This window comes from Muntiacus reevesi, chromosome 1, assembly GCF_963930625.1.
Source record: "Muntiacus reevesi chromosome 1, mMunRee1.1, whole genome shotgun sequence".
In the NCBI taxonomy this organism is placed as follows: Eukaryota; Metazoa; Chordata; class Mammalia; order Artiodactyla; family Cervidae; genus Muntiacus; species Muntiacus reevesi.
Window position 1 is genome coordinate 237,166,217 of NC_089249.1, and position 14,470 is coordinate 237,180,686.

The window sequence follows — 14,470 nt, forward strand, 5'->3', positions numbered from 1 at the left end:
TATAATTTGAAGTAAATATTTTGCACATAATTCATTTGTAGGAAAATTTCGTGGGAATCTCTACAGTGTCTCTACTGTGACACTCTAAACTTGGAGTATCAATAATAGTACTGACTGAAGATCAGACATCTCTTAACAAAGAATGAACAGTGAACTCATCACTTTCTCAGATGGGCTGCTGCTGCTAAATTGCATCAGTCGTGTCCAACTCTGCGCGACCCCCATAGACGGCAGCCCACCAGGCTCCTCTGTCCCTGGGATTCTCCAGGCAAGAATACTGGAGTGGGTTGCCATTTCCTTCTCCAGTGCATGAAAGCCTTTTAAATCTTTTCTGTGAGGAAGATATCTGATAGGAGAATATTAAACTCTGAATATTTATGAGAGTTAGGGTGTGAAGCTAATTTTAAACATGATAATCTACTTAAGAAGGAACACCTTTCAGGTTTCAAAAATTACTGTAATTTTTTTTAAACACAGTGACTGTGTTTAGCAACAAGGGTGGAGAATTTTCCAAATATATAACATGGTGGCAATCAGCATGGTTTATTCAGAAAGTATCTACTGAACAGCCAACAACCAACTGGTTCTAACATGGAGGCTTTCATTTTCCTCCCCTTCATGTTCTTGGCCATGTTCTCAGGTAAGAAAAGTTACATTCAATGACTTTCTTTCCAACTCTAAATGTAAAGAATTAGAAATGTTGAGTGATTTAGTAATGTTTTGTCAGAAACAGGAAATCTTTGTCAGAGGAATGAAAGAAGGTAATTACAAGCAAGCAACTTAAAAATAGACCAAAGACACAAAGATAGTGACCAGGTAAGACAACAGTGAATAGTTTGGTGTCGCTTAGGAGCAGCAGAGGCCAACAAAAAAATAAAAAGAGAAAAGCAAGACATTAGGCTGGAAAGAAAATTCAGTGTGACAGGATCATGAGAATTTGTATATATTCAAGTTCACATTCCACAAAGGATACAGTTTTGTGTGATGATCCAGGGCAGTGTGGTCAAATAGAAATGGGTTCAAATCCTGGCAGTTCAATTTTCTATTTATGTGCTTTCACTTTTAACTTTTAAAGGCAATTCAACTTTTTCAAGCCTCAGCTTTCTCATTTGCAAAAATGGAAATAATTATATAAATGGAAACATTTATACAGGTTATCACAGGAATCATGATAACATTAGCTATCATTACTTGAGATCTTCACAAGTAACTCTCCTTCAACATGCTTCTCTCTATCTTTACCTCAATGTGTTGAGGTTGTCTGTTTTCAGAGATGTAAATTCCTAGCTAGCAATACATTTGTCAAGATAATAAATGATACAGATAATACATTTCTTGAGGTAATAAAAGTATGATAAATGAAACCAATTCCACTGTACTAATATCCCCAAATTATGACCTCCTACTTGACCATTTTCCCCCTACATCTAGTAAAATGAAATAATGGAAGTAAAGTGTCTATGACCTTCAGCTGCTTAGAATGGGAACACAAGAAATAATGATTCTCTTCTCATTGAAAACTTATTTCAGAAAACTCATTGCACTTATTTCAGACTGTTGAGTACAGGGGTAATCAGACCCATTCTGTTATGGAGTATCAGTCTACAGTGATAGTGAAAATGAATTACATGTGAGAAAAGTTGTACAGAAGTGACATTTAGGGATCTGCTGAAGTAGTAGTGTCAAGAAATAAGAATAGAGAGTGAAGTGACGGAATGGGAGAAGAGAGGAGAAAAGTATACTTTTCAGAAGTAAAAAAACATACAGCTGCCACTGGTCACTAGAACAGGTATGTTTCACAATAACAGGTACCATATCTCCTGTGTACTTCAGCATCTCGCTGAATGACATTTAGTGTATATTCAGTAGTCATTTGTTAATAATACATATATTAGTATCAGACAAGGTGACTACATGGATTTGGAGCGTGAAGGAGAGAGAGGACTCGGGAATGCCTAGTACAATATAAAGCTGTGCCAATCACGTATTTAGAATGTGGGTAAACCAGAAAACTACAAAACCAAAACTAAAAATACTTATTTTACACAATTTTAACTTAAAAAAATAGATAAAACACATTCTTATATCTTAGTTATCTTTTTAACTACAAATTCTACTCCTAGTTTCTATTCTACAAATTTATATTATCCATGTGAGAAATGATATAGGATAAATAAATGATATATTAGGGTTTTCATAAAATCATTGTTTGTAATATTAAGAGAGGAAAATAAGCCAACTACTCATTGCTAAAAGACTGGTTAAATAAATTATGGTAAATGCGACAAATGAGATAGTATGCAGTCACTAAGGAAAATAAAGAAGTTGCTCTGTAAGCACTGATCTAGAAATTGCCTCACTGTAGTGTCAGGGAGAAAATGAGTAGAACAGCATGTATGGTATGCTGCCAATTTTGTGGGAAAATATATTCAAATATGATTGTAAACACACAAGGTATCTTTGGAATGATACAGAAAACCCTGGGAGATGTAATTGTGTCCTAGGTAAGGATATGAGGGGATTGGAACAAGAAAGGAAGGAAAAGTTACTCTAAACTGTTTACACTTTTGTATTTTTAGAATTTGATGCAATTTACTTGTATGACCTATTAAAAAAACTAAACACAATTAACAAAAAAAACCCAGATTGACCAATTAATTTTTTCCATTTCATCCACATCTCTATTCTCATTGAGTTTTACTTGAAGTTAGTGCTGTTAATGAACATTTCTTAGAATTCATGCATAAACTCATCTCTCTGTCAAAAATATTTCTTTTCTTATCCATTTTTCAGGCTATGGCCTATATTTCTTATATGTCACCTCCTCCAGGAAGGAGCTATGATGCTCTACTCCTTGCTATCTTCCTCTGGGTCTATTGTCTAATTTACTTCTTACATTATAGCACTGATCATTCTACTATAAATTCCTATTTGCTTAGTTGTACCCACTATTACACAGACCCCTGTCAGCCTCTTGAGGGCAGAATCATACATGCATTGTTCAGAGTTGTTATCTCTAGATTTTACTATAGTTTTGGCATAGTAATGGACTCTCAATATATTTTTTGGTACATTGAATGAACAACTAGATTATACCCACAGACCTCACCTCAGGCTATACCACAGTTGAATAAACCATGTTACTAACTGCTAAACTCCTATGCCTGGGTTAGGACCTTAACCACTATCAATGTAGAATACCACAGCATACTCAATAAAAAACAATTTATGAGGCATTTGATTTGTAGCTAAATCTAAAGACACACTTAAAGACACACTTATGGAAGTGTGTATATTCATGGAAATAAAAGCAGGACCAATTGCAAATGCAAGTGAAATCCTAGTATACTTTCCAAAGGTTTGGAAGTTCTCTTAAGAAGGGAAATGACTGCCTTTGAGACAGTGACAAGGGGGAAAGAAGATGACTACAGAAAACATGTATGGAGATGGGAGAAAGGATGTGGAGAGAGGGCTCATGCCTGATAGCTTTTGTCTGGAAAGCTAATGATGGCATCTTCTGTACAGTGAGGTTCAGTATGTGTATTCCGTGATGTGCTGAAAGCTTTCAGTTCAGTTGCTCAGTCATGTCTGACTCTTTGCGACCCCATGAACCACAGCATGCCAGGCCTCCCTGTCCATCATCAACTCTCGGAGTCCACCCAAACCCATGTCCATTGAGTTGGTGATGCCATCCAACCATCTCATCCTCTGCCACCCCCTCCTCCTCCCACCCTCAATCTTTCCCAGCATCAGGGTCTTTTCCAATGAGTCAGTTCTTCGCATCAGGTGGCCAAAGTATTGGAGTTTCAGCTTCAACATAAGTCCTTCCAATGAACAGGATGGACTGATTGGATCTCCTTGCAGTCCTAGGGACTCTCAAGAGTCTTCTCCAACACCACAGTTCAAAAGCATCAATTCTTTGGCACTCAGTTTTCTTTATAGTCCAACTCTTACATCCTTACAACAGGCATTAAGTAGAGGCTGTCTGATTAATTGAAAATGAAAGTCGCTCAGTTGTGTCCGTCTCTTTGTGACCCCTCTTGGAATTTTCCAGGCCAGAATACTGGAGTGGGTAGCCTTTCCATTCTCCAGGGGATCCTCCTAACCCAGGGATAGAACCCAGGTCTCCCACACTGCAGGTGGATTCTTTACCAGCTTAGCCACCAGGGAAGCATTTGATTAATTAGTAATCCATTAAATCAGGACCTTAGGGTAATCTGAAAAGTGTTAGTCGCTCAGTCGTGTCCGACTCTTTGTGATCCCATGGACTGTGGCCCACCAGGCTCCTCTGTCCGCGGGATTCTCATGGCGAGAATACTGGAGTGGACTGCTATCCCTTTTTCCAGGGATCTTCTCAACCCAGGGATTGAACCTGGGTCTCCCGCATTACAGGCAGGTTCACCATCTGAGCCACCAGGGAAGCTCAGGATAATGTGAAGGCCCAGTTCAAATAATTCAGACTCTGATTTCGAAAAGGGGAAAGATGACTTGACACCATTATTTTTGGAAACCATGTCATACAGTCAAGAAACAAAAGGAGGACTCAAAAAATCAAGTTATGAGACATAGTGGGAAGACTCCAGCTTGGGGTTTGGTTTTAAAAGATCAAAGAGGCATTAAATACATGCTATATCTTGGGATGAATACTGTTGATTTTATATTCTTAAAGATAAATAATTTTGTTTTTGTGCTTATGGTTATCATTCCAGTATCTTCAACCCAGCCTTTGAAGACAAGTGTTTTTAAAGTTGGAGACAGTCCAGAACCTGCACTTATTCTAGAGAGAGAAAATGAAGCTAATCAGCAAGGAGGACAAAAAGAACCTAAAAGGGAAACAAGAAGCAACACCCAAGGCAAACCAGGGCCACTCATTCTGCAAGGACAGCCAGAGTATTCTATTCAGTCAGGAAAACCAGAAAATTTTAAACAGAAAGGGAGGCCAGGAGTTTTCAATCAGCCTGGGAGTCTGCAAGGGAATTCAGGACAATCTAACCAAAAAGGGAATCCAGAAGCTTCTAATGAGCAAGGAAAACCAGGATCTTTTAGCCAGCAAGGGAAGCCAGGGTCATCTAGCCAGCATGGGAAGCCAGGGTCATCTAGCCAGCAAGGAGAGTCAGGGTCATCTAGCCAGCAAGGGAAGCCAGGGTCATCTAGCCAGCAAGGGAAGCCAGGCTCATCTAGCCAGCAAGGGAAGCCAGGGTCATCTAGCCAGCAAGGAGAGCCAGGGTCATCTAGCCAGCAAGGGAAGCCAGGCTCATCTAGCCAGCAAGGAGAGCCAGGCTCATCTAGCCAGCAAGGGAAGCCAGGCTCATCTAGCCAGCAAGGGAATCCAGGCTCATCTAGCCAGCAAGGAGAGCCAGGGTCATCTAGCCAGCAAGGGAAGCCAGGTTCATCTAGCCAAAAAGGAAAGACAGGATTGTCTAGGCAACAGAGAAAATCAAAGTCTTTTTATAATCAAGAAGAAAGAAAAACTGGAGTCAACCCTTTGAATGACAATACAATGGAGATTCAGGTTAGTGCTAATTTCTCTTTTTTTTCCCTCAGTCAACTTACTTCAGTCATTCTATTTTCTAGTTAAAAGAATACATTGTACTAATGACAAACAGTTGGTGACAACATTGATTTAACAAAATGAGAGGGAACTGGAGGTGGTTACTTTCCTATATAACTATAATCATTGGGAGTGTCATGCTCTTCCATTCTGTCTCATTGTCTTCTACTGTTTTCCACTCAAGCCTTTCCACCTATAACTGGACTAGTGCAGACCCTCAATAACTGAGTCCCCATCCCCACCAGAATTAACTTCCATGTCTATTTTCATCCCACCCATAATATACAAACCACTTAAACAGTATTTCTGAGTCACAAGTCTATCACTTTCCTATTAAAAATTCTTCAGTGAAACCACACTACCTAGACAATAAAACCCAAATGCCTGATCATGGCATATAAGATTTTGTCATGATTAGACCTCAAGCCCAAGATTAAACATGATTGGATACTTCACGTCACTCTTGCTCACACACCAGCCACATTGTACCGAATCCTGTAGTTTTCCAAGAATGTATTCTTGATACTAATGATATCTTCTATCATAGAATGGACATTGTTGTTTACAGTTGACCGTTATTCAATTAGAGCATTAACTTCTTAAAGAAAGTGCCATTTTAATTTATTTATTTATTTGGTCACGTGGCTTGCAGGATTTTAGTTACCCAACCAGGGATCAAACCCATGCCCCTTTCAGTGGAAGCCCGGAGTCCTAACCACTAGACTGCCAGAGAATTTCCAGACAAAGTGCCATTTCTTTTCAAACTTGTATTCCCAGACCCTAAAACAAGATAGGCATATAATAATTTCTCTTGAACTATTTGTCAGATGAGGAAATAAGTGGCTTGTATTTGAGAGGCATCACTGCAAACAGGTACATATCCATGACTCCTGTATTCCCTTCTAAGTCCTGCTATGCTTTGCCTTTCCTTGCCAGTCTCTTTCCCAACAGCCAGCTTTCTAATTCCATTCAGCAATGGCTTTGGACACTCCACCTAGTAGATTCAAAACGGTTTTCTAGAACACTTCCTCCACCTTGTTATCTTAATGGAAACTTCATTGTTTACCTCATAACGTGTCATTCATCAATACCCTTTCAAGTAGAAGCAGCCTAATGCGCCTTGCCCTTATGCTTCTTCTAGCATGTAGTAGTAATCTGCCAGGGACATCCCTGCTGTCCAGACCTTAATGCCATCACCTGCAGGTTTCTGAATGCTTAAATCATCACTTAATCTTTCTCAATTTTATATTCTTTTCTAAAATGGGGGATATAACCCTGTCCAATTCACAGAGTAGGTGTGAATGAAAATAACAGATGTAGATAAAATGAGGAGCAAACCTCTGTCATTTCCAGTGGTTTAGAGTTATCTGTCAACTTCCTTGGCTCTAGGAAGTCTAAGCTCCCTACTAGAGGTACTCACCATTCCATTTAGTGCCTCTGCTCTCACTTGCTAGTCAAAGCTTCTTTATGTTCACAGCCTTCTGCCATCCTATAACTCGATTCTGAGATATGCTTCAGGTATGATTATAGTTAACTTAACCCTCATAACCCCACCTCCTGACTCATTTTCTTTTATGAAACAAGAAAAAAGAAAGGTTCAATAAGTAATGACCATGTGTGTTTTGTATTTGCCAGTTTGTGTACAAAGCATTCGAGTGAGGCAGTCTGAGATACATAGTAAAAGCAGATGTTCTGGAATCAGACGACTCAGTTTCAATCCCAGATTGGGTAGTTAGTCCTTATATGATTTTGTGTGTGTCACTTAAATGCACTGTCCTCCTGGAAAAAGATAAACTTCTTTCCTACTGTTGCACAGATTACATTAAAATGTAAAGGGTCAACAAAATAATTAATTTAGTACAATGCTTAATCAGTAGTTAATGAGTAATAAATACATGTTTTATTATAATAACATAATTAGAGCATCCTATATTTACCTAATGGTCTTTCACATTACTGAAGACTGGCCGTACTAGCAACAAGAACCCAACCGGAAAAACAAAATGTCAATCTAAATATGAACCAGTCTGTGGTTCTGATGGAAAAACTTATGGCAACCGCTGTGCATTCAATGAAGCAAAAAGGTAAGAGGACTTTAGGTTTGTTTGAATTAGCAAGTACTATTCTGATCCAAAAGGACTAAACTATGGAGATGCCATGAAAAATATTTTTTATCTCTCAATAATACTTTGGATGCTTGTCCAAAGGAAACCTAAAAGGACACTTGAACAGTAAAGTCAGTCACTTCCTGACAGAATGTGATACATTCAGCTTTTTAAATAGGTGCAAGCTTACTACTGAGTCATTCACTTACCAAATATTCATTAAACATCTGCTATGTACCAGGCATTGTTCAAAGCACTAAGATGGTGAGCAAAATACAGAATCTCTTGCTTCCATGGAGCCTTCATTTTTGCAAGGAAAGGTAGCAGACAAAATATATTAGGGGGCAAAGAAAGATTATGAATCTCATGGATTACTGAGTGCTGACTACTAAAATATACTTTAAATTTAAATAATATTAAATGTTGGATTTGGTAAGCCAAGCCAAATTTTAAGAGTTACACTCTTATCTGTAAGAAATAAGATGACAAAGCCATTTAAAATTGGAATGTGTGACTAAGAGATGGTTCAGCTTTCAAAATTAATGAATACATCTCTGAATGAAAGGAATAAAGTAAAAATCACACTTCTTCTGTTTTGGACAGTTCCAGAATTTATTAAGGTTAATGTAAATATTAAAGGTAAGTGTCCTCTATAGCTATAAAATATAAGTTGGAAGGCAGACTGGACAGCTTCTCATTTTATAGATAAGGAACATGGCCCAGGGACGGGAAAAGACTGCCACAGAATATACAAATTTTGAGTACTCCATGAGAAACAGGCTACCCACAGCCTAGGCCTGCCTTTCCCATTTGTCTCTTTATTGTCATGCCACAATTACCTGGTCCTTGATTGCTCTCATTATCTTGTTTTCAGGTTGAGTAATGGAAAACTGAGTCTGAACCATGAGGGGAAATGTTAAGCATTTGTTGCAACCAACTACCTGGAACCTCAGAATCCACTTTCAATTCTCTTTAAACAATGGATTTCCCTGGGAGTTCTACTGAGGCCAGCAGGAGTCTTATAGATACAATGGATCTTACATTATTCTCTAGATTTTTCCACTGCAAATAAAGTCGGTTCCAGAGATGCTTCCAATTTCTGGGATTGTTTATTTTCTAGACTTTCCCAAACCTTGCATCTATGATCCACCTGTTCCCAAAGTGCCAAAATGGCTAAGACTTTAAGATCAGCAACTTCAGCAGCAATTTGGAAATCCTAATTAATATAAAAATCTCAGGATCACATGTAAAAAATAAAGATTCCCCAGTTGAGAAATACTGGTGCTGTAGGTCTCTGCTAGAGCTCAAGAAAGTGGAGCTTGAAACCACATTTCAGGTGTTCCTAACGAAGGTGGTCTCTGGATACTTGATGTAAAACTGATTCAAGATTTCTTAAGGATGCCATGATAGGCTTCAGAGGGTCTATGGAAATAATACGCAAAATAAATTCTGTGAAAACTTTTTTCTTAAGAGAGTATCCAAACCTTTTGTTAATTTTTATTATTATTATTTTTTTGGCCACTCCTTGTGGCTTCTGGGATCTTAGCTCCCCAACGACCCGGAATCAAACCTGGACCTAGGGCAGTGGAAGCGCTTAGTCCTAACCACTGGACTGCCAGGGAATCCCTGCGTTAGATTCTTAAAGAGATACGTGAGCACAACTAGAGTTTAAAACCACTGATTTACAGAACTGAAACATAGAAATTGATTGTATTATCTGAAGTTGTGTTTGACGACTGGCATCGTCCCAAAACAGAATGCTTAGAAGGAATCTCACCAGGATGTTAATCATATTGGTTAGTCAGATGGGGCCCAAGAAAGGGAACAAGATCCAACATGATGTTGGGATCAGAGCTGGTGATAATAATGGTTTAATGAAAATGAAGTCAGAGAGCTTGCAAAAGCTCTGTAGGTCAGTGATAACTACAGGTCCTTTTATATACACAGGAGCCCTATTCAACAGTAAGGGATTCAGATGGCAATCTATGTTTGGAATATATGGGTAGAACCCAACAAACATAGCAGGATACAGACAATGGAATAAGGCACATGGTCCAGATGAAAATGTAGAGGGAAGCTGTGGTATCAGACATGATAAGTGGTTAAATCTAAGGAGAGAAAAACATAATGTGTCATGGTCTGGGAAAGTGAGGGGAAAAAAAAAAAAGATGCAGAAAGCTGTCACTGAGGGATATGTGAGTCATTAAGAGGCATACCAAGGGCATTCAATTCTGCATATCTAATTGGCAATGAACAAACCTCAGAGATCAACTGTGGAATCCCCTCATACATCGTTCAACTAGAAACTCAATCCCAAATTCAAATGGGTAGAATCTAAGCAAACTCTTATCTTGGACTTTTCCTAGTACTCTAGGATGTTTCCTTGTGATTCTGTTTAGTGGAAGATTAAACAGAGGGGATGACTGAGCCTGGAGCAAAATGCCTCATATTGTGGAACTAAATAAATTATTTTTAAATTAATATACATTTATATACAGAATAGAATTTAATGCTGGAAAATACCTCAGGACTTAATTACCATTAAGGTTAAATAAGTAAGTTTAGTTTTCTTTATTTGCCTGTGCCTCACAAACAAAGCAATTCATATTGAACACAGACCTCAGACTTCAGACACAATGATGCCACTACATAGACAGAACTTGTAAATTTTTCTTAAATACTTAAGGATAAAAGATGTAATGAAGTTCTATATCTATCCAGATTTGTTTTGCACACATGCACAAATAAATTATTTCTGTATTTTTACTATCAGAATTATCTCAGGAAAATGTTCTGTGGCAGAAGCTACAACTGAGTATGGTCACAATGATTAGTCTGTAATATTAAAGAGGCATTTAATAATCACATGAAAAGACATTAATGCAATCTTTCAAATATACAGTGAGCATCTTAAGGGAGAAATTTTTAGACTTTTTTTGTATGCAGAAGGGACTTAGGAAATTTGTTTTAATGAATAAATCATCGATCAATCAATGCAGGAGAAGACCAGTGAAACAGGTGCTGTTCACTTCTCTCAATTGCCTGTATATTAGTGCAAGCTACTATTCACTGTCTTCCTCCTGAAACACCGCAAGATCTCCTTAAATGGTTTGTGTCCTTTTACTTTCCGTCATAGAGTAGCAAGAGTGATCGGCTTGAAACATGCATTTTATGATGTACTACTGCTATCCTAGCTTACAACCCTTGAGTCCCTAGTATTTAGGACAACCTCCATATTCTACCACTGATCCACAGGATAATCATTGTCCTAATAGCTAGTTTGACTACAGCCACTTTTGATCATTCCAAAGAGTTTAGAAATCCTTTTCTAAAAACACTGCACATTCTTTTCCTTATCATCAATACCCTTAATCCTTAGCAGCTCATGAGACTAGCAAGTCCCTGGCTCCTTCCTGTCTGTTCAGTCATTGTCTGCCTGGAATCCTCTAACTTTTTCTGCCTAACCACAGAGATCTTCCCACTATCGGAATCCACGTATTACTTACAAATCAGGACCTGTGAATTTTCTTAGTCCTTCTGCAACACTGGAGTTAAGAACTTCTTGAAATCTACTCTCCTCCCATCAGTCAGTTCAGTCGCTCAGTCATGTCTGACTCTTTGTGACCCCACGGATTGCAGCACACCACGTCTCCCTGTCCATCACTAATTCCTGGAGTTTAGTTAAATTCATGTCCATTGAGTCGGTGATGCCATCCAGACATCTCATCCTCTGCCATCCCCTTCTCCTCCTGCCTTCAATCTTTCCCAGCATCAGGTGGGAAAGACTCTTTTCCAATGAGTCAGCTCTTTGAATCAGGTGGCCAAAGTATTGGAGTTTCAGCTTCAGCATCAGTCCTTCCAATGAACACCCAGGATTGATCTCCTTTAGAATGGACTGGTTGGATCTCCTTGCAGTCTAAAGGACTCTCAAGAATCTTCTCCAACACCACAGTTCAAAAGCATCAATACTTCAGCACTCAGCTTTCTTCATAGTCCACCTCTCACATCCCTACATGACCACTGGAAAAACCATAGCTTTGACTAGACCAACACTTGTTGGCAAAGTAATGTCTCTGCTTTTTAATATGCTGTCTAGGGTGGTCATAACTTTTCTTCCAAGGATTTTAATTTCATGGCTGCAGTCACCATCTGCAGTGATTTTGGAGCCCCCCAAAATAAAGTCTGCACTGTTCCCACTGTTTCCCCATCTATTTGCCATGAAGTGACGGGACCAGATGCCATGATCTTAGTTTTCTGAATGTTGAGCTTTCAGCCAACTTTTTCACTCTCCTCTTTCACTTTCATCAAGAGGTTCTGTAGTTCTTCGTTTTCTGCCAAAAGGGTGGTGTCATCCTGCATGTCTGAGGTTATTGAAATTTCTCCCAGCAATCTTAATTTCCCAAATTGAGAAAGGAGTATGTCAAGGCTGTATATTGTCATCCTGCTTATTTAACTTATATGCAGAGTACATCATGAGAAACACTGGGCTGAATGAAGCACAAGCTGGAATCAAGATTTCTTCCAACAGGCAAAGGAAAAATTAAATCTTTCTGAGCATGAGTGAAATGAGCAGATTTCTATTAATATGGATGCTTAAACTAACACTTACGTAGCACTAAAAGCATCTTGTTAATATTTCCAAAGAATAATATTTTTTTGCATTGAAAAAGCCCAGCTTATCTGGTAAAGTAAATAAAGCAAGCTGCAGAAAAGTTTATGCTTCTAGTAAATACAAAACCTCTGGTTTACAGTAGTAAAAAATGGCTGGAATGGGGTTCCGGAGATATTTCTACCTCTCGTTCTGTTCCCCCTTAACTGTAGCCACATATTTAGCTTGGATACTTTTAAAGATCAACACCCAAGGTCTAAGGCAGAGCACCTGAACAACAATCTGAGAAGGAGACCAGGTGCTGTTTATAAAGCTCCTCAGGTGATCATCATATCTATCAACTGTTTTTACTACCAAGGTTCTAGACTTTCCTTATTTTGAAGGTCTTGATAGTCTTATATAGCACTGGTCAGCTATTTTGTAGAATGTTTCTCATTTGAGATTTGTGTGGTATTTTTCTCATGAATAGATTGTGATGATAAATTATTTGAGAAAATGTACAAAAACTTTGAGCTGACTTTACAATGCTGACCAGGTAATTCACTACCCTGAGTCTTAATTTCCTTATCTGTGAAATAGAACCAGCTGTCCCTTAAGTGTCTTTTTTTTGTTGTTGTTTTCTGAAACACTATTTTTTCTTACCTGAAGTATGGTTGATGTACAATATATATATGTTACAGCTGTCAATATGGTGTTTCACAATTTTTAAAGTTTATACTTCATTTATTATAAAATAATGACTTTACTACCTATGTTTTACAGTATATCCTTACAGACTTTTAGAAAATTTTTCATATATTTTTTAATAGGAGGTAGATTATTTTATACATAATAGGTTGTATTAATACCTCTTAATCTTCTACCTCTATCTTGTCCCCCTTCATTCTCCCCACTGGTAATCATTAGTTTGTTCTCTATACCTGTGAGCCTGTTTTTTTTTTTTTTTTTTTTTCCTTGCTATGTTCACTAGTTTGTTGTAGCTTTCAGATTCCACATACAAGTGTTATTATACAATATTTGACTTTCTCTGTCTGACATTTCATTTAGCATAATACCATCCAGGTCCATCCATGTTCTTGCAAAGGGCAACATTATATTCTTTTAATGGCTGAATAATACTCCATTAGGTATATAAACAGGACTGGGGTTCATAGAGACTTCACTGGAAAAGGGAGCACACAAAACTGCACAGGCTCTGGCACAGGGCGGAGGTAGTGACTTGACCAGGAGCCTGGCCTGGACCCACCTGCTGGTCTCAGAGAGTCTCCCGGAGAGGCGGACAGAGAGTAGGGAGCTGCAGCTCACCCTGGGGATGGAGACAGTGGCAGCAGCCATTCTTGGGAGCTCCAGCGCTGGTAGGAGCCACTGCAGAATCCTCCCTCCACCTTATTAGTGCCAAGACCTGGCCCCACCCAACAGCCTGCAGGTACCTGTGCTGAGATGCTTTAGGCCAAGCAACTAACTGGATGTGAATACAGTCCCACCCTTCAGCAGACCCACAGCAGAAAGTACCTTGGAGCCCACAAAGGCCTCTGGACACAGACGCCCTGCCCACCTAAGAGCCAGGACTCAGCTCTATTTATCAGTGCGCAGGAGCAGTCCCAGAATCCCCTGGGCCCTGGCCCTGCCCTCCAGGAAGCCGGCCCAGGCCTCTGGAGCAGCCTCACCCTCTAGGGGGCAGACACCACCACAATCCCATAGCCTGCAGACCGGCCTGCCCACAGAAAGTCAGACCCTGCCCTGGAACCAGCTGGGCCCTGGTCCTGCCCGACTGCAGTTCAACACAAGCTTCAGGATACCCCAGACCCCAAATCCAACTGTGTCAGGAACCAGCCCGGCACTGACACTGGCTCTGGGACCCCTGATCCTGCAGCCAGACTCTAGGACTCAGCTCTGCCTGCCAATCAGCCAGCATTAACCCCAGGACCTGGCTTCACCCACCAATAAGTAGGCGAGCAACAGTCCTGGAGTTCTCAGGACCCCAAGACAGCACTAGTCCCAGGGCCCTCTTGTGACCCGGCTCCAGCGCAAGGCTGGGCCTGGGGCCAGCCCCGCCCATAAACCGCCCACACAGTCAGACCCCGCGCTCAGAGAGGGAAGCCCTAGAGGCCAGAGCCTGGGTGGTGAGAGGGGTGTGCGCTGCTGGGATGCCTAGGACTTCTCCAGCACAGGGCCAATTCTCCAAGGTTAGGAAACCTACAAGAT

At 39.8% G+C, this 14,470-nt stretch overlaps 1 protein-coding gene across 1 annotated transcript; it reads left to right on the top strand.

Annotated features, from left to right (window-relative positions):
- Positions 1 to 591: 591 nt before the first annotated feature.
- MARCOL (MARCO like) lies at positions 592 to 14,183 on the top strand. Its single transcript, XM_065920203.1, has 4 exons — positions 592 to 640; positions 4,710 to 5,512; positions 7,514 to 7,635; positions 13,760 to 14,183. The coding sequence occupies exons 1-4, from the start codon at positions 592 to 594 to the stop codon at positions 14,181 to 14,183; spliced, it is 1,398 nt and encodes a 465-aa protein (XP_065776275.1).
- The last annotated feature ends 287 nt before the right edge of the window (positions 14,184 to 14,470 follow it).